The 20,473-nt window shown below is 40.6% G+C and overlaps 2 protein-coding genes across 3 annotated transcripts; one reads left to right on the forward strand and one right to left on the reverse strand.

Annotated features, from left to right (window-relative positions):
* Positions 1–29: 29 nt before the first annotated feature.
* inpp1 (inositol polyphosphate-1-phosphatase) lies at positions 30–5,734 on the forward strand. The gene is made up of 6 exons (XM_008409958.2): positions 30–290; positions 2,357–2,562; positions 2,660–2,720; positions 3,384–3,584; positions 3,657–3,831; positions 4,755–5,734. Exons 2-6 carry the CDS (start codon positions 2,359–2,361, stop codon positions 5,248–5,250), a joined length of 1,137 nt encoding a protein of 378 aa, XP_008408180.1. The 5' UTR covers positions 30–290; positions 2,357–2,358; the 3' UTR covers positions 5,251–5,734.
* A 3,493-nt stretch (positions 5,735–9,227) lies between these two features.
* On the reverse strand, positions 9,228–20,426 carry dnajc14 (DnaJ (Hsp40) homolog, subfamily C, member 14). Of its 2 annotated transcripts, XM_008409961.2 has the most exons (8): positions 20,309–20,426; positions 19,901–19,954; positions 17,550–18,818; positions 17,364–17,470; positions 15,884–16,003; positions 15,591–15,751; positions 13,115–13,217; positions 9,228–10,038 (listed from the first exon to the last, which is right to left on the reverse strand). In XM_008409961.2, the coding sequence occupies exons 3-8, from the start codon at positions 18,684–18,686 to the stop codon at positions 9,741–9,743; spliced, it is 1,926 nt and encodes a 641-aa protein (XP_008408183.1). In that variant the 5' UTR covers positions 18,687–18,818; positions 19,901–19,954; positions 20,309–20,426; the 3' UTR covers positions 9,228–9,740. The 2 variants fall into 2 exon arrangements, with proteins under 2 accessions (XP_008408183.1, XP_008408182.1); XM_008409960.2 differs by lacking the exon at positions 19,901–19,954.
* Between the last annotated feature and the right edge of the window lie 47 nt (positions 20,427–20,473).

Here is a 20,473-nt window from a genome sequence, read left to right on the forward strand (position 1 = left end):
CCGCCTTAAAAACAGCTACAGTGGCAGCGCATGCCGTGACGTCATACGTTACGCTCCTGTCTCCGCCTCGAATGTTTAAGCGTAGCTTGCGAGTGGAACGTCCGCCCTTCCTGCGGTAGGAAACTGACGTAAACTGAGCGGACAGGCAGAGCTCAGCATTAATTAAAAGCTTAAATATAATAATTTGACTGAAAGCCCACATCCTCCTCCTGAGCTCGTTGCATTTTGAGCCAAACCGGAAAGCACAGCCACCGAGAAGGAGATAGAAAGCGGGCTGTAACCTGGCGTTGGTAAGGTTTTAGTCATTCACTTTTATCTTTTTTTTTTTTTGTACTTTGCTTTCATTTAAATTCCTGTCATACTTCATTTCTCATGAATGCGAAGCTAAGCCCGTGTCCTCGCTTTTAGTAGTACAGCTGAGCAGACAACAATGACGACGATTTTTGGGTCGGAACCAATAAAATTGATAAAATGACTATATTGTTTATATTTTGTAATTGTTTGTTTCAGCCTGGATGAAGGAGTCCTAAGCAGCAGTAGTTCTCCAGAATCTCTTCATCGTTAAACATTTTTACCAGCACTGCTTTTGACTATTAAAAGCTATCAACTGATGTAGTATTTGCCTCTGTAACAAATTAGTTAAACCACAGCTAGGCAGTAAAGTATGGATTTATACTACATTATTTTGTAAAATGAGAAGTTTTGAAAACCTCTTCAACTTTACTTTGGTTTGGATTGGTGGCATTACAAGAGTAGAGCTGCCATTGGTTAAAAACTATAGCAAACAGGTTCTAAACAGCTGTGCTGTTCTGCTTATGTTTGTTTTCGTCTTTCCATTTGTTGAAGTTAGCTGTTGCATATTCTACTGTATCACCTTTGAATAGATGTTATATTTGTAAGTATAGTGAAACTTTATGCAGCCTGTGCTCGTTAGTTCTCCTGGTGTTTACTGGAAGGATGGCGGTATACCGTTTCTGGTCGCTGGAACCAGTGGGCTCATAAGTCTGTCTGCTTGGCCATCATTTTCTACTGCACATGTGTCAAACTCCAGTCCTGGAGGGCCGCTGCCCTGCAACTTTTTGATGTGCCTCTGTTGTACCACCTGAATAGAAAAATTAGGTCATTAGCAAGGCGCTGGAGAACTTATCTAAACAAGGAGGTAGTTAAGCCATTTCATTCCAGTGTTTTGTACCTGTGGCACATCTAAAAACTGCAGGGCAGCAGCTCTTGAGTACTGGAGTTTGACACTCCTGTTCTACAGACTAGACCAGGGGTGGGCAACTCCAGGCCTCGAGGGCCGGTCTCCTGCAACTTTTAGATGCGTCTCAACTTCAACACACCTGAGTCAAATAATGAGGTCGTTAGCAGGATTCTGGAGAACCTGACTGCACTGAGGAGGAGATTCAGCTGTTGGATTCACACGTCTGTTGGACCAGAGAGACGTCTAAGAGTTGCAGGACACGGGCCCTCGAGGACCAGGATTGCCCACCCCTGGACTAGGGGGTAATGTAACAGTGGAGACTTGAAAAATGCTCCCACTGGAACTCATCAACCACACCATCTGGTTTTTATTAAATAAAATGACCCTCTGGTTTCAATTATCTCAAAACGAATTCTGGTCATTCCAGTCTGCTGTGTTCCTCTTGACAAGCTGCATTCATGTTTTTCTCACAGGTTTTGTTGGCGCCACATAGAATACATAAACGCATTTTAAAAAAAAAACAAGGAATAAAACTCATATTTAACATAACTTTGATCAGCTGCCTTGTCTTAAGTAATGATTTATTGTGCAATTTAAAACAAATTAAAATTTAAGTTGTTCCACTTTTTTTTTTTTTTAACGGAGGTTAAAAGCTTTAAGATTAGTGCTTGTCCTAAGTGAATTATTTAGATACACAGAAAAGTCACTTATTTCTCTAGAACAGAAAAACATGGAAGTCTAAAAAAAAAAAAAACCTTAAATACTTTCCAGATTAACACCACTTTGAGGGTCACAAGAAAATACATCTCTGGAAACAAATTGGGGCTGGTTTAAAACTTTTTGACAGCAGTGTTTAGATATGACTGGTTTCTCCAATCAGAGTGCGCCTCTCTGCTAATCTAATGCTGTGCTGCAAAGTTTTGCATAATTCAAAATATTTTCCTGGGAATTGAATTATGAGCTGCATACATTTGAACCCTCTCTTCTAGGTCGCATGCAAAGCCCTGCAGCCACATCCCTGCTGCACTCATTTCTTTTTTCAGAGGTGCCCTGTTTTCATTTTCAGGCTATAATTAGCCCATCATGTGTGCGAGCGACCTCCTCCATCCCTTTTTTTTTTTCGTTCTCACACAATTCTTTGCATCTCTTGTGCAGACATGGCCGACCTGCTGAGGCTGCTGCTGCGGGTGGCTGAGAAGGCCGCAAACGTGGCTCGCATCTGCAGACAAGAGGCTCCTCTCTTTCAGCTCCTGGTGCAGGAGAAGACCGGAGAAGACAAGAACAAGAAATTTGTGCAGGACTTCAAAACACTCGCTGACGTGGTGATTCAGGAGCTGATCCGGCACGACGTGAGAGCTCAGGTAAGAGAAGGTGTAAATTGTGAGCCATAAGTAAAGTTGTAGAACTAGATTGAGTTTTTATGCTCATGGTTTGTTTTTGGGGTTTTTTTCTGTGCAGTTCCCAGAGTTGGCTGGGTTCATTCATGGAGAAGAGTCGAACAAGTTTGAAAATGGGCTTGGTAATTATTTATTGGTGTACATTGTTTGCCTTTAATCTTTGCTGTTTACAGCTCATAATTATAAGTGTGTGTGTGTGTATATATATATTATAATTGCTGAATGCGCCACGCACTACAAATGGAAAGCAAAATCTCCAGCTCTGAGTTTTTACTCTGAACTTGCATATCCTCACATTTAGTTTGAAAGCTGTCACTTGGAGACTTAACAGACCAGCACTGCACTTGAATTGTTAAAAGCTCTGCATGTAATTTCCCACAGTGGTGGAAAAAGGCCTGCAGTTCTGACAGCATTTAGGTAGATGTTGTAATTTCTCCTGACATGTATTGAAAGACAACGTTCAAATAATGGGCTCAGCGATGTTGCTAAGTTTTTGTCAGGATTTATGAATGACTTGAATCCCTTAAACAAAAAAAGTTGATTGTGATGCATTTATTTTCACTACTTTAAAGATATCTCTTGCCCTAAAATATGATGGAAATGCCTTTGCAATGTTACACATGACTGGCAGCAGTTTTATACACAGAGCTGATTATTAATGCAGATCAAACACCCGGCACTTCAGCGTGTCACAGTCCAAACATTTAAACACGGTGACATCGTGTACTGTGTAAACACATGAGGTCATTCGTTGTAAATTGATTAAAGCCTCACTGTTTCTCCAGGAGAAAGCGTGACTGTTACCGTTTGCAGCACTGAGGAGGAGACCGCAAAGCTCCTGGCCACTGTGCTGGATGGCGACCAGACGGCGGCGTCTCTGCTGGCTCGGGCCGTCCACCAAGACCCGTCCACCATCGAGGCGGGCACGCATGGACTGACGGTTCCACTTAAACCCTCCGAGCTTGGCGTCTGGATTGACCCCATAGGTAAAAACGCACCAGTTGCTTAAGTTGATTCCTTACGAGAGCTGCTTATGATGGTCTCCATTATATGTGAAGACGCCACCAGTCAGTACATAGAAGGGCGCGAGGAAGTGCTGGAAGAGGGCCGCCTGTCTCCTTCAGGTCTGCACTGTGCGCTGGTTCTGATTGGGGTTTACCTGCGGAGCACAGGTGAGCCCGTCATGGGCGTGATCAACCAACCGTTCAACAACAAAGATCCCACTGGCACAGGGTGAGTTGAGCAACTCGGAACTTCTCCAACTTCTTTCTAGCAGGTTTGATCATTCAAGCCATCTTCATAAGTTTATTTAAACCTCGTCACACTTCCTTGTATTTGACTTTTTGTTTCAACTGTTGAGCAAATGTACGTCTTCAGATGATGATTGACTGGAAAGTGCAGGGAGATCATAACATAAAAAGTAGCACTTACTTTCTAACCAAATAAAAACAATAAAATCATCAGTAGATATGCAATTAAAAACATTATGGCAGACGGTGACAACCTGAGACCATTTATTTAGCTTCTACCTATTTTTTTTTTTTGACAATTTTAATTCTTTCGATTTTTATTTGTCTTCACCTTTAGTTTCTTAAATATACAACACACCATTCTTCTGCTGCTTTTATGCAGCGTCCTCTACAGATTATGGTCAATGAAATGTTCATAGGTCTATGCTATGGGCTATTCAAAACATGTTCATCGCATTTTTTGCACAAAATAATTTTCAGAGGGATTTTAGTCGGCTCAGTTCTGCTTATGTTGAGCTTCTTCAGAATTGGCTGTTTTAAGGCCTCTTGTCACTTTAAAAGTCAACAACAAAACATTTGTCTTTTCCAGCAGCCATTGTACAGTGCATATGGCATTAAAACCAGCTGACCAAACATGCTGGAGCTCAGCTCGGGTTGCTAGGTAATGGCGCAGAGTTTTTGAAACGGCACATTTTCCAGACACCAAAACTTATTGCCAAAGAATAATGGCTAGATGGTGTTTTCTTAGCGTTGGGTCTATTTTAGAAGCAGTTGAGGCCCAACTAGATGTATAAAAATGTGAATTTTTCATAAAATTCTTTTTTTGATGAACGTTGTGAATCTGTGACTTTACTCTCTGTCGCTGAGCTTTTCAGGCTGACTAAAAGCAATCCTCTCTGTTCTCAGCTGGAGAGGAAAGCACTACTGGGGCGTGTCATCTGGCAGCACGAACATCTGCTCAGAGTCCAGACCAGGAGTCCGATCTGAGGGAGGCCTATCTGTGGTGCTGAGCTCCAACGAGAAGCAGTCTGTGAAGGAAGCTCTGACCTCGGTGTGCGGCCCAGACAAGCTCATGTACGCCTCTGGAGCTGGCTACAAGGTCCTGTGCGTCATCCAGGGCCTGGCAGACGCCTACGTCCTGTCAGAGGGCAGCACCTTTAAGTGGGACTCGTGCGCTCCTCACGCCCTGCTGCGGGCCCTGGGAGGGGGCGTGGTGGACTTGGCTTTGAGTCTGCAGCAGTCGGAGAGCGGAGCACAGGATCCCAGGACAGAACTGACATATCACCAGCCTCGCGCTGATCGATTGGGAGCAGACCGCTGGGCCAATCATGGCGGCCTAGTGGCCTACAGAGACGTTTCTCAGCTCCACAGCATCATGGGAGCCCTGAGAGGTAAACTGTAGGTTTAAAAAAAAAAAAAAAAACCTTGAGTTTGAATATACCACCATATTTATCTTTTCTATGTTAATGGAGGGAGATGGGTGTGAACAGAAATATTAGTTATAAACTCGTGTCTAACCTGAGTTCTATGGAGTGTTGCCAACTAAATGTGTTTTGAATTGCATTAAATATGAAGTGCTGTAATTCTGACAAGCCCATAAACAGACAGGTTTGCAGTATTTGTCCCTAACGCAAGCAAACATCTTAAAGTCTAAAATTTGGTTGTTTTGCGTTTATGAATTATTGTAAATGCACCATTACAATCATTCACACTCAAACATGCGTTTATATGGAGATCTTGAGGTTAAGTGCCTTTCCATGTGGAAGCCGGAAACTACCTTCTGACTGCAAGATGACTACTCTCATATCGTCCCCCTATGTACTAAAGACGTGCATTTTCTATAAAAGATGTCAATAATGAAATTAAATGGATTTATTCACAGAAAACATGATTAAGTCTTTTTTACAAGTGGGTGGGGGGGGGGGGGGGTGAAAGCCAAGTTTTTTTTTTTTTGTTTGTTTTTTTTTTAAACTCAAAACTAAGATGTGCAGGTATGCACCACTTTGTTGGTCTATTATATGAAATTCTGAGGTTTTAGTAACCTGCCAAAATATTGAAATCTTCAAGGGGAATGAACGTCTGCAAGGTGCTAAGTAAATGCTTTTTACAGACTCGAATATTCACATGAATGAATCTGGTGCTTTTTAGCTTCACATCAGGGAGTTTTTAGAAATGCCTCCATGTAAGGAGCAGAGATTTAAAGGTGCCCTGCTCTGTTTTCACAAGCATAACAGTCGGTCAAAGGTCTTGAGTGCAAAAAGAGGTAAAACAGTGGAGGTACTTTTTTAGGTCAGGTTGGATAAAAAGGACCGACTGCATGATGGTTGAATAAAATGTTTTGTCAAACGTGAAGATGAGCAGAAAAAACGGCAAACGGTTACATCTTGGAAATCATCTTTATTTTGAAAACCAGAGAAAGCAGGGGAAAGAAACCCAAGATTATTACTTTAAAACCGTTCAACAGGGAACTTGCCTCCAAACTTCATACAAAAAAACCCTGATTGTCAAATATTTTTGCAATATTTCTGCATAATGTTTAAAAACATGAAAAGGAAACTGAACACTGACTCGTTCAGAGCTCTTGGACTCATCTGCTACCTTTAACCGTGCAGCACTTCATATTCTCAAATTAGTTCAACAAAGCTAGACAGTTAACACACCATGGATGAGGCTATGCAGTTCCTGTGGGAACTAAAGATCAGGGTGTGGTGCTGTAGAAATGTCAAGTTACTAACTGATCAATTTCTGAAATTCACTCCTAGTTGGAACATTTTTGTCTTCATTGGAGAGATGGCTTTACATAAAGGGAGCCTTGGATTCCACACATTTCCTCTTGTGTGAGGGGAAAAACTTATAGCAGGTGCAGAGAAGCAAAGATTCCTGCAGAAACAGGCATCTGCAACAAGAGCTCCTTTTAGGCGTTCACTGTTACAATAACGAAACTCATCTTCTCCGGAGCGCGGTGGCTGTGCAAACGTAAAATCTGTAAGTGAGCTGCTGTTGAGCTCGGTGAGTAAGACCTCCCACTCACCTGCAGCTGGAGGTTTAGCTTCAAAACCACTGAATCGAAATCAGTTCTGCTCTTTATTACAGCGCCGGGTGTGCAAAAACAAGTCCAAGAAAGAAAATTAACACATTAGAAAACTTCCTATGAATATAAAATATAACCTTTATCAAGTGCCTCAGTCTCTCTCTCTCTCTCACACACACATGCACACACACAGTTGCCTTTTTCAATAACTGCCCACAATCTTCAAGTCAGATGTAAACAATGCAGCAGGTTGCTTTTACAAGGCTACAGGCAAAACAAAAAAGGTTCAATTTCTAGGCAAGGCCCACGTGAACTTAACTGACTTTTTTTAATGTTAATATAACCACATATTGAACCTGTAATGTGGAAATCTGAACCACAATAACTAGATGCAGAACGTGACGTGAACTGGGACATCAACGCAATAATGGAGTAAAAACATGCTAAAAAACATGCAACAACTTCAGCTTAGGAGGAAAATCCAGAGAAAATTTAGATTAACTGGAACAGAAATGATCTTAGCAGCTACGTAAGAAAAAGAGCAAAATCAACGTAGCAGCAAACACGTCCTGTTGCATTTGTCTTCAACCTTGCTGCTCAAGTCAGAACAAAAGGCATCGGAATAGTTCCTCTGCTTAAATCGGTGAACTTTCTGAAGCTAGATTAATTATTTTCATCTGAAAACATTTTATCTTCAGGATTTAGATAAAAATACCCTCAATTATTAGAAATACTCAAAATGAAGGGGTGATCATAGAGGCAGGTGCGTAACCTGTTGATGCAAACCAAATGGGAGGCTTCAAAACTTGTTTCTAATAGAAAATATCAGGACTAAACCCAAATATTGAAGATTTTCTATGCTTTTTGGGAGATTGATTTTATCAATCATTAGACTGTCATACAGTGCCTGGCAGAAGTATTCGCATCCCTTGGACCTGGTGACATTTTGTCACATTAGAACCACTTTTGTTTTGGGGGGAGGGGGGAGGATTCCTAGAATACAAAATAGTGTTTATTTATTTCCTACCAAATATTTATCAAAAAGTGCATTCAGTCCCTGTTATGCTGATTATAAAAGGCTCCAAAACAATATTCCAAGGTTTGGACTTCTCACCAGTAGAGACCAACAACTGGAAACCAGTAACCTGAAAAGCAGCCAAGAGCCCCACTGCACTAATCTGGCAATAAGAAGGTCACAAAAGTCTCATCTGACGTTTGTCACGACTTTAAAATCTGCATCCAAAACACTACTTGTGGCAAAAAGTAAAGCCTTGAACATACTATTCCCATTATATTACATGGTAGTGGCAGCATCATGCTATGGGGACGCTCTTCTTTGGCTGGAGCAGAGACATTTGCTAGTTTTCTGATAGATGCTTCTGTGAGAAAAACTGCTGCTATCCACCAACAGAAAAATGGCCGTAAACATCCAGAGACAAGAGCAGCAGATTGGCTGCATATTTATGTGATAGAATGGCCTAGTCAAAGTCCCAACTTAAATCCAACTGAAATCATGTGGAAAGTCTTGAAATTTGATTTTTAGACACAGTTTGGATTTCAGTTCTTTGGATTCAAAGCTGGTAGATCCACTCAAAAGACTAGAAGCAAAATCACTGCAATAACAAAATCTAACCAAGAAATTTTGTTCTGATTTCTGGAGCAAATATCTTAATGCACTTGAAATACGACAAACTAAATAAAAAGTAACTTTACAGCAAGATATAGAGGCTTGTTTTATGTGAATAATTGATGAGAAAGTACTTGTTCCATTGGCAGATAAATTAATTTATGGGAAAAATGTCTCGTTATAAATTAAATAATCTGCCAATGGATCTAGCACTTCTTCATCAATAATAAGGAATTATTTACTTAAACAAGCCTCTATATCCTGCTGTAAAATTACTTGCGAGTTAGTTTTGTTTTACTTCAAGTTAAGATATTTTCTTTAGAAACTAGATAAAAAAATACTTGGTAAGATTTTGTGTTTTTGCAGTGGTGTGTTTTGACTCTAGAGGGTTTAATGGAACTGCATGCCACACTTTTTAGTTTTTTTACTTATTAAAAAAATTATTTGTGTTGGTTCATCACATGAAATCCTAGTAAAACACCTAGTAGTTGGTGAGCGCGTTAAAATGAAATTCAGAAATGTCCAAGGGGTGTAAATACTTCTGCAGGACACTGTAACGACGAGCCACATGAGAAGAAAGAAACGGATGTGTTGTGTGTCGTTGCGTCCTGTTAGCGTGGTTCAGATTCGTCCCGCCTGTTTGGGCTGGACAAGGCTTTGCTCCAGAAGCAGAAAACAACAAACACACGGCGATAACAACAATAACACTGACACGTTAAGCTGCACAAGCCCTCTTCTTCATTTCTCAGCTATAAATCTTAATGAGCGTCGCCCTCACCTCTACCGGTTCTCTCCCTCCCTCCTGACCGACACGGAGCCCAAAGTGGAAAATTAACCCGATACAAAAGAGAAGTAAGAAAACCGAAGCGTTACAAAAAGGTGAGTAAATCATGCAGTAATGGATTTGGCAGGAAATTCTCGAAAAAAGAAAATGCTTCATTACGGCATCAGAGGGATCTCGGTTGTCAAGGCTACAGTCATGAGTGAGACCAGCAACACAACAGGATGAAATGACAGATAAAGCACCGTCGCTGCCACTTCCTCGGCCTTCAACGCTGAGATTCACCCAACTGGTTCCTCTTCGTGATCCAGTCCCTCTCTGCTTGGCGGATCTGACTGCAGCTTCACACTCAACCACTCTTCAGATCTTGGCACGCCGACAGGCGGGCGAGAGACAAACATGGCCATTTTCTTATCGTGTCCCGGTTTTGACACACTAATGAGTAAACGGACTTCACCTCTGGAAGGGTTTTCGGACCTTCTTCCTCCTCCGGGGGGGTTTGCCGCCGTCGGGCCACGTCTCGCCGGAGTCTGGCCGATGGCCCCCCGGCATGTAGAAACCTGTCTGACCCGGGGGAGGGGAGAAAGGGGCAGCTCCAGCACCGGGCGGGTGGTGAGGGGGCGGACCTGAGGGAAAGAAGCCCCCGCCGTTGGCAGCCATGTCATTCGGCGGCCCGCCCTTGAACATTCTGTTGAAGAAGTCCTGCAAGTCAGCCGGGTTGGAAGGACCGGTAGCGTGCTCCGAGGGGCTCCTGGAAGGGAACACAGGAAGTTCAGGACTGCTTTTCGCTCATGCCGAAGCATAAACATCATCGACCCTTCGCCCGTGACGTCACGCTCTTCAGAACGCGGCCCGTTCCGCCATGACGGACGTTAAAACAACCTCAGTGCTCCTGTAAAGCTCATCAGAAACTAGACAGCTGGTAGCCTAATATCACTTTTATTTAGTTGATTTCACTTTTTACAAAGATCAAAATAATCTTCAATAATTTCATTTGGAATAATAGTCGGGCCACAGAAGGTTTGCCAAATTTTAAATGGTACTTCTGGGCTGCTCAGCTCTCTAGTGCCTCCTGCTGGTTCTCGTCGACAGCTTTGTCTTGGGTAATTTCAGAAAATACGAATACCTAAATTCAAACCTAAATTCGAGGGAATGCGAAGATTTACTGAAAAAGTGGCGCTGTCGGCTGCACAAACAGACAAGGATACAAACTAAATTTCTAATTTTATTGTGTAGCTTTTAATGATGAAAGATACGGCAGCGATGGATAATAGCTGTCAATCATAATGTCTGTCAGCCGCAGCGTTAACCGCGGATTTGAAGCAAACACTTTTTACATCCATGCATAATACAGTATTAAACAGCCAGCTCTAAATATGACATATTAGGAAAATGTTTGTCATAAACCCGATCTTCAGACAGCTGAGAGAGAATATAATTAACAATAAGACTCTTTGGAATGCACCAAAATAATAAGGAGATGCAATAAAGTAAAACACAGGATGTAGGACTAAACATCAGTCCTACATCTTATGCTGCTTTGGATCCATTTTACACAGACTGGATAGTTTAACTCGATACACGACTATCATGTTGCAGCAGGAAGGGAAGTGAACTGATCACATATTTAAAGTGTGATCTCTGTAATTAACAGCTGCAGACCAACAATGTGCTGTTGCCGTAACGAACCGCACGCAGCAGGGACCGTTCCTCACAAGAACATTGATATTAGAGGTTTCTTTATGCTGACAGAAATAAATCTGGGAGAAAATGTGAATTTCTTTAAAAGAATAAATAAAATAAAATTGACCACTTACTGCTGAGCTTGTTCTCTAAATTAAACAACAAGGCGGTTTGAAGTTCAGGTTAATTATTCATTATTACAAATTAAAGATGTTTACTTTGACTCCTCTCCCAACAAAAATGTTATAATTCTAGATCTATTTGAATATCTTGGAGAGAAAAGATTCATTATTTAACAACGATGAGCAATCCTGCCCCCGATTTATACATCGGGGCCATGTATAAATGCCCCCGATAAATGCCTCTGACCTTTTGCCCCTCAAGAAAATACATTTCTGCATTCATGTTTACATTTCAACCATATCTTATATCTAGGGGAAATTATTTAGGACTTTAATTCAGAAAGAAAAACAGTTTCTCTGTATGTGTTTATATGTTAGACAAACAAATGGTTTTCAGTGGAGCCTGAGCAATTTTAAAACTGTCGTCATTTTTATTGAATAAAACATGAAATACAGCGCCACCAAGTGTCGACTTTCTTACATACGTTGTGCACTGAGGGGAAAAAGATTAAGTAGAATCTCAAGAACGATAAAATTAAAAGAAAGATATCAGACTTAAAAATAATCCTCAGTTTCTAAAACTTTAATGAGCATAAAAACTGAATTTATTATGTTTAGTGTATAATTGTTCTACATTCCTGGATCAAGTTTTACAGTTTAATCAGAAATGGATCGATTTCTTTTGTGGAGGTTTTCTTTGTGCATCACTCAGTTTCAATTGGTTTACGATTCAATAAAGAGGAAAATCTAACATCTTTAGACCAGAGGAGTCCAAAGTGGGACTGTCTGCAATAATTTTATGCAGCCTTTGATCGCTATTCAAAAACGCCACAAATATGGTTCGACATCAGAGGCATCGCTTTATTTAAGGTGTGGGTTTTTCACTTTAAAACCCTTAGAGAAAACAAAGTAATGGTTTTATTATTTTCAATAAAAAAAAAACATACAGTGACTTCCAATCAAAAGCAGATTTCATCGTACCTCTTCATTAAACCTGGCTATAAAAAAACAGCATCTTTTCTATATGAAAGAATGATCCAGATCCCATTATTACTACTGGAAATAGACCAGAAACATTTTTATTACCACCACAATCAAAAATTATTTACCCCAAAAATGAACGACGGTTTTTAATTAGACAAACCTGTTGGATTATTTTGAATGCTTCTACAATCTCGTTTCTAAAGAAAATGTCTGAATTTTGGTGACAGGTTCAACTTTGCCTCTCGCTCTCTAAATACGTTCAGCCTCGTTACAGCAGCTCAATAAAAATTACTCTCTCCTACATTTGACAGCCAAGGAGAAAATATAATCCCAGCAATAAAACCAAAGTTCAATGCAAATCATTCCCATCTAGCAGGCAGACCTGCTAGATAGGAAGGTCTGCCTGCTACTTCAAAGCTACTTCAAAGTTTTAAGCTTTGAAGTAGCTTAAAACTCTGTAATTGGCTTTATAATGGTCATATGTCGACTTTATTTGGATGAGCAGAGAAGTTATGCATCAGATACAGGAAGCCTGGCATCCTGTGTTTTATCTACCATCGCTTGAATCACTCAGTCTGAAATGTTTGATAGCATTAAATTTTAAATTAGTTATACCATTTGCCATTGCATCCTTGAAACTAATTATGGTTTATTTTAGTAAGACAAGCCTTATCACAACAAGCTGGTACTCAATGCTTTGTAAAGCTGTCACTGCAGCCACTACAGGAATTATTCAATTAAAAACTGACTAAAATCAGAGCGTAGTTTCATCTTACGGTCAACTGTTTTTACATTTAATCTGTGAATCAAATGGAACTGGAAAGAAAAAATAGTTTGTAAGTTGTCTTCTTCGATCTCCAGAGCCGCAATCATAAAAATGAACAGAAATAAAACTTTAGAGTATATTACTCTGTGTGTAAAAACAAAAATCTACGTATTGTATAAAAATTGTATTTTTTTAATTAAATCAATGAAATAAATGTGTTTAACGGTGGTCTTCTGGTTCAGTGATGCGCCTGCCTGGTCGGTGAGACGTACCTGTGTCGTGTGGCGCTGCTGTTGTTCTTTGAACCAAACGAGATGTGGTACGGGACGCGGTGGGTGTCGGGGGAAATGCTTATTCTTTGGCAACCTGCCCACTCTGAAACACGACAGCAAACACACAAACATATTCATTTTCAAATCAGCATTCGATAAATTTAAAACATATTTAAACACTGATTTTAACTGAAAGGTTTTTTTTGTTCTGCTGTACATTTGAAAAAAATCGGAAAAGCCCGACATGAGAACTCCAACGTGACTTTAGACATCAGGGATCATTGTAAATATGGCAGAATAACAGCTCAGTGGCAGCGAGGAGGCAAATTAAAGGTTCCTGATGCTTTGTGGCTTATTTTGTTCACAGCCAGAAGAAGTTTATTGTCCAAACAACAAAGATTCATTCTCATTGCGTTCTGCCGTTTCTCGTGCATGCTGGTATCATTCTACCCATCTGGTACCCATAAAAATAAATAACAAAACAAAAACCTTTAACTAATTACCTGTTACCATTGTAAATAACAAAAATATACATTTCAAAAAAACAGCTACAAGTAAGCAGAGTGAAGGTAAACTTTTAGTTCACCCTTTTTAATCTAAAATTAGATATAGATACAGAACCACTCACGACGCCACTTAAACCAAAACATTGGCGTAATGTTTTGGTTTAAGTGGATAAAGGTGTTTTTAAACACGTCAGCCAGTTTGGCAGGCAGATTAGAAGATAGTTTGAGCAACAGAGTCTTAGGGCAAAAGGCATCAACAAATTTCTCAGAAAAATAAATATTGTTGCGCATCCATCTGGGGAACGCTACAAGGCCATTCAAAAATAATCTGGAAGACGTTCAAGAGAATCAGCATTCCTCCCAAAAGTGGGCGTCCCAATCAAGTTCAGCCTGAGGTCAAACCATGAACGACTCAGAGAAACTGCAAACATTCACAGTCTGAATGCCTCAACTGGTTTTTCTTTTTTTAAGTGTTCAAGTTTATGAGGAAAATTTTAAAGTGAAAATGGTGAAATGACAGCTTAGGTTCTTAAAGCTACACCTGAACAAACCAAAAGAACTTGGTTAAAGTATCTTCTGGATAAAAACCAAACTACATCAACGCAGTCTTGTCTGCTCAGGGTGGGTTTGTATCGTCTGTTCAGAGTGAAGCTCTGGTGCCGACTCGATTCTGCTTCAGTTTTGTCACGACAGAGCTCTTACAGGATGTGGATGAGTGCAAATTTCTTAAATAGCTTGTAGGTTTTAACAGTTTTACTTCCTTCTTTTCTTCTTTTCCTTTTAAGGATGCAAATACGCTTGTGAAGGCCATGTGAAAAAAAAAAAGCCAAGAACCCCAGCTAGCTGGACGCACATGAACTTTTTCACTTTTGCAACCACAAACTGCAGCAGAGTCTCCTACTGATAAACCAACACAAGGCAGTCCATCTCTGCAGAGTGGAAGGAAAATGTTCTAAGCCTTGCTGCGTGATTTCCATTGGATTCAAGTCTAGACTTTGACTGGGCCATTTTAACACACAAATATGATTTGATTCAAACTAGGGCTCCAACCAACTTATTTTAGTAATAAAAAAATGGCGCATTGTGTCATTTTTTATTTTACCACTTACTTCTTTTTCATACAAAATTAGAAATACTTTTTAAAAAATCCAAATAAATAAACTACTTATTTTTTAAATAAGGACATAAAAAATGTATTGCCTAAAATGAAACAGCAGAGCAGTCCTTGATCATTCGTGCACTTGATCATTTGTAGCAAAGGATTTACCAGCAGGTTAAAAACAACTTCCAACATCAACATGTGAAAAGGGTTTTAGTCCTTTCTGCTAAAATTAATATTTATACAGCAAAGGGCTGATCTGTTGACTATTATATGGATTAACCGATTAATAGTTTGACAGCAAAATAGGAGATTTTCTATACACAATTTGAACCAAGAGTAGCTTAAACTCTCCGACTTCAGGAGTTCTGGGTTCACCATATTCACAAAGTTTGTAGTTTTTATTTCTCATCTTTTATGCAAAATGTATATATTTTTGTAGAGTTTAATTACTGCTCTGATTGTGTTTTTCTTTCAGCAACTGACCTTTTTGAGTCTGTATACTCCAGTTAAATACTATATTAGTTGACAATAATTTCACTAATTTATTGATCAATTAATCCGATGAGTTTACCATCAGCTCTGACAAGAGGAACAGAGTCTCCCTCAGCATGATGGTGCCACCACTGTATTTCACCATGGAGGCGGTGTGTTTAGGGTGACATTCAGCATTAGGTCCCAAAGGGTTGAGATTTTTGTTTCATCTTCTTCCACATGTTCTATGTTGTTAACCATCAGATGACGGATTATTTACTCTGCGAGACGTTCTTATAAACGTTTACAAGGTATTTCTCATGAAGAAGCACTATCTTGAAAGTCCGTCTTAGTCTTGAGTTTATACAGAAATAAACGGATAAAAACAGCCGTTCACCTGTAATGTCATACACTTTTCCTTCCATACAAGCAAAGTACGTGATGCGTAACCCCAACATGCTGGACTCGGCCCACAGGTCTCCCTCCTCGGCGCTATGGCAACGGCTGCATTCAGCACAGAAGCGGGCTTCAGCAGGATCTCGATCCATCTCGAACCGCCTGCACACACGGGTCATGAAGGAGAAACCACTGAAGCGGAACAACGTTCACGACGACGGTTCCGGTGTGAGAAACACTGAACGCTTCAGGGATTCGGGTTGATACAGTGATGTCAGGTGCGCATCAACGTACTTGTGCTTGCCTTCACACTTTGTGCACATCATGGTGTTCATGGCTTCCTTCAGGTCATCCTGCAGTTTGGTGAGAAACTCGTTCATGGACTTTGAGAGCTCGGTTGCTGCCATGCGCTTCCTGTGTGGGAAAGACACAATTTGTGATTCAAGATAATTCAGAAGTTACCTGCTAAACAAATCTAAGGGGGAACATTTTTATATTCTCTGAATTCGGCAACTGTTTTTATACGTCGTATTTGCCTTTTTTCTGCACTGGAGCCACAAAGCAGATGCAAACCAGCATATCCAAGCAACTAGATTTGCTTTTGGTTGTAGCCGTCTTCTCTTCAGCCATGAAAGCAAATGCAGAAGTGACCAAAGAGAGAGAGAGAAAATATGTTGTACTTTTTAAATGTGATTATTTTACTAAACAGAGAACTTCAGACTGGATGAGGCCTTCCTTAAAACTCATAAATCAGTAAGTGATGCTGCAGATTGTAAAATCTCTCACTGCAGTGCATGTTTCCCCCTCAGTGCAGTAGACAAGTTGGGCATGTTTAGGGTCTGTTGGAAAGTCCAGCAATTTATTTGATGACAAAAATCTGCCTCATTAGAAGAGAGGATGCATTTTCTGATCTTGCATCAACAATCTCACCAGTTTTTAGCAGCCGTTTTTCTTTTCATATAATACACTTAAGAATGCAAGGCTACTTTCCCAGGCTGTAATTTACATAAAGATAAGTCAAAATAAGTAGGTGGCACCTTAACTACACACGATACTTCCTCAAAATGCAGGCAAACTGTTGGTTGTGAGGCCATTTGCTCAGTGACAATATTTTAAAGGAGTATTGTGCTTTCCAGACACAAAGTGTCATTTTATAGCACAGTCAGGTAATTATGCTCCCTTCAGCTGCTATAAAAATACTATAAATATCAAATATGATTCCTGCACCTGCACATCATCACAGCAATGCTCCTCTTGAAGCCGTTTGCAGCCGTTGTTAGGAGTTGCACTGAGCAGTAGTTTGTATGATAAACTCAGCAGATATGGCGCTCCAGGTGTGCTTTGTATTATCAATCATTTAGCCACCCTTGAATAGTTGAGATGGTAGATTACATCATTTCTCAAATATGAAGAATCACGCCAACATTCCAGGTATGTTTTTGATGAGGGAATAACATTATAACATGATGTAAACCTCAAAAAAGCGTTTTAACATAATCCTGCCTCTTTCCAGCTTCACAGATAGAAAAGCTCAGGTTTGGTCACACTCAGCCAGAGTAAATGGCTTCAGTGTTACTTTTCCTGTCACAGAGGGAAAAATAAATATTTACATAGAAAGCAGAAAAGCATTTTTTAATAGAGTTCATGATACGAACACAAGTTTGTGAGGCTGCTGAGAATTGTAATAAATTCTAAGTTGCAAATGACAAAAGCCAAGATGTCCTTCCTAACAGTTCGTTGTTCCTCAGGGGTCTGATGACTTTCTCCTACTTACAGCTCATACTCTCGCCGTGTCTCAGGGTTGCTGACGATATCCCAGGCTGCCCTCAGAACCTTGAACGCCTCTCCGGCTCGCGGATGTTTGTTCTTGTCTGGATGGACCTGAAAGCACAAAGGTCGAGGTTATTGAAGTAAAGAAGGGTGAAAAAGGCTCCTGACTCCAGATTAACCACACACACACCTGGACAGCCAGCTGTCTGTAGGCCTTCTTCAGTTCCGTCTCTGTGGCATGCACCTCCACGCCCAGCACCGTGAAGGGGTCGAGCTCCCCCTCTGGCACCTCGGCCAGCGCCAGCAGTCGCTCCAGTTCCTGACTTGGCTCCCCTCTTGCGGCTCTGCTGGGCGACGAGGGCGATGACGGTGTGTTGCGATACTTCCTGAACCAGCTCCAGACTCTCTCCAGCACAGACACAAGCCTCTTCCAGACCCGCGACTCCAGAAAAGCCGTCCAATAGCGTTTACCCCGCTCACCACCAACACGCAGCAGCAACCCCTTCACCCACTGGAAGCTGAAAATAACTAAAGCGCAGAAAAGTCTGAAACAAGAGGAGACCGCTGACTTTATCCACTTAAGAGTCCTCATAGTTTTGTCCAAAAGGTCTGCTCCAGCGCATTTCATCCGCTTCAAAACCCGGCTAAAGTCTGCTTTCATTCCAGGCAGATCGGTGATCTTAACAACAATCTGCTTCCCGCAGTTGTAAAGTTTCAAAACCCCCCTTTCCACTCCCACGCCGCAGTTGTGAGTTAATGTCACAATGATCTCAATCAGCATGTGGACGCAGGAAATGCACCAGACGCTCAGGGAGTCTGACAGCATCTCTCTGAAAGCAAAGAAAAGTTGTTTTCCTGTCCGCCTGCGACCGCGGCTCTGCTGATGGTGGTGATGGTTGCGTCTGCGAGTCTGCTTGTGCCGACTTCCGCTGGACGGGATGCTGCCTTTCTGAAAGCTCTGTTCGAACAGAGAGCTGCCGCTCCTCAACTTGCACCTCCGTCCGCCTCCCAGCGCCCTCCAGCCGGACTCTCCGTTCATCTGTTGCTCTTTGGCGGCTTCATCTTCTTCTTGATTGATAAGCTGTGGGTTCTCATGATCCAAATCTTGTTCAAACCCCTCTGAAACCTCTTCTACGTCCTCTTTAGCCTCCATGGATTCACATGACTCTACGTCACCCGTTCCAGGGTCAATAACTGGAGTTTCCTGAGAGTTGAGATGGGCCGTATTATCCTCCAGTGTGCACTCATCAGTCTCTCCAGCCTGCTGCTGCTCCGAGACAAAACCACCATCACAAACCTCCTCATCATCCATCTCTTCCTTCTCCATGTCCCTTACAGTTGTCAGATTGAAAGGGTACAAACGTTTCCTAACTCCATGATCTGCTGCAGAGTTTCCTCCATTTGCTCATACCAATATGAAACTGGGGTTCCTCACAGCTAACATTATGATATTGGCCATCTGAAAAGAAATATATCAGAAAACAAAACAGCTCCTTCAATCAAAGAAATAGATCCTTAAAGTCTAAATAAATATAAATAAGTTAGTAAAATGTTACTGTGTCTGTGCCAGATTTTCTTCCAGTGCATAAAGACACTTGTGTCAGTAAAAAGCATATTAATAACTCGATTTCCTAAAGTAGCCAGAAACATTTAATGTTATTTAACCAACAAAACTTTCATCATCAAGATGCAGAAACTCTGCCTTGCTAAGCTGTTCATACTTCTTGAACTTTTTCATTTTAACTCGCTATACAACCACAAGCTTCTATGTAGTTTACTTGGATTCAATGTTACAAAGTACAAATCAATGCAAAGTAGCACATAATTATGAAAACAGAAAATCCTGCATGTCTTTTCTATTTTTCTTTTATCTAAGTTTCATCTCTATTCAAACCCTGCACTATGATGCCAATGAAAAGGCCATTAAGTAAAATAAAACCCATAAGGAGTGTCATTTAAAGATTGTCACAAGCCAAGTAACAGACAGTAAAAAAAAGATAAGATAAAACAGTACATTAAAACTCAAAGCAAGAAGAAAACACAATGAGCTGAGTCTCTACTAACCAAAGCTGTGGAACATTTGCTTTTACACCAAATATTCCCTTTTAAATATTAACCTAATCATTCAGGAGTACAACAACAGAAGAAAAGGCTGTTGTAATCTATTGTTTCAAATTTTATTAAGGTGTAAAGGTTGTAATGCCTGATATGCATCTGAATCGATTTTTTTAAACGTACGAAAGTTAATAATTTATAATGCACAACTACATAGTTTTGAATAATAAAACCTTAATGTTTTGAAGAAATTCGTCAGAAAAAGCAAAGAATCGTAACTTGTGTTTTGCAGATGAATGGCTGTATTTGTTCGGCATTTGATCAAGTTAAACTTATAAAGCTTGCTCCTACAAGAACATATACAAACATAGATCATAAATTACAATAAATATCACAGCTTTATTTATGACTAACGCAGTCAACAGGAGTTTATCTGAACCGTGAGCAGAAACAAGACATTTAAAAGCAGACTTTTCTGACAGTAACCTGGCTGTCACACAAGAAATCATCTTAGTCCTGTTGAAAGCTCCAGATGTTTTTCTTGAAACGACGAAGGTTAGCAAGCAGCCAGGGTGTTAGCATGAGAAAGCAGGAAGACAGGAAGACAAATATGGGTAATATTAGCTTCTTCTGAGTCCAACTTAAAAATTATTTCATTAAATATGGCATTACTTGCAGAAAAAAAATATGAAAGATAAAAAACAGCAAGTCTGAACGCAATTAGCTCGCCAGAAGCTAACTCTTAGCCAATGATACTAACTGAACCTGCTATTATTAGCGCCTGTTTCCTCTTCCTTTTAGCTCAGACAAGCTTAAAAACAGAGACGGGCTACAGCGAGAGCCAGAGTCATTTAACATATTCCGTTCAAGAAAGACGACAATCATTTAACATACCTTTAAGATGAATGTGTAACCTTGTTTGTGAACAGAAAGCCAACTGTTTCTTTTCCTCCTCTAATTCCTTCTATGGTTTTCTGACAGAGAGCAGACATCGGAAGGGCGGTGCTGCCACCTAGTGTTCAACAGCGAATCAGGCTCAAAGGGTTTGTTCATATTTCT

The sequence above is a fragment of the Poecilia reticulata genome, linkage group LG5 (assembly GCF_000633615.1).
Source record: "Poecilia reticulata strain Guanapo linkage group LG5, Guppy_female_1.0+MT, whole genome shotgun sequence".
NCBI lineage: Eukaryota > Metazoa > Chordata > Actinopteri > Cyprinodontiformes > Poeciliidae > Poecilia > Poecilia reticulata.

Coding starts and splice junctions, on each gene's coding strand:
- inpp1 (XM_008409958.2), top strand. CDS start 2,359: ATGGCCGACCTGCTGAGGCTGCTGCTGCGGGTGGCTGAGAAGGCCGCA. Junction 2,563..2,659: donor GGCACGACGTGAGAGCTCAG/GTAAGAGAAGGT, acceptor TTTTCTGTGCAG/TTCCCAGAGTTGGCTGGGTT. Junction 2,721..3,383: donor CAAGTTTGAAAATGGGCTTG/GTAATTATTTAT, acceptor CTGTTTCTCCAG/GAGAAAGCGTGACTGTTACC.
- dnajc14 (XM_008409960.2), bottom strand. CDS start 18,686: ATGGAGAAGGAAGAGATGGATGATGAGGAGGTTTGTGATGGTGGTTTT. Junction 16,004..17,363: donor ACACGGCGAGAGTATGAGCT/GTAAGTAGGAGA, acceptor TTTCCCACACAG/GAAGCGCATGGCAGCAACCG. Junction 10,039..13,114: donor AGCAGCGCCACACGACACAG/GTACGTCTCACC, acceptor GTTCCCTTCCAG/GAGCCCCTCGGAGCACGCTA.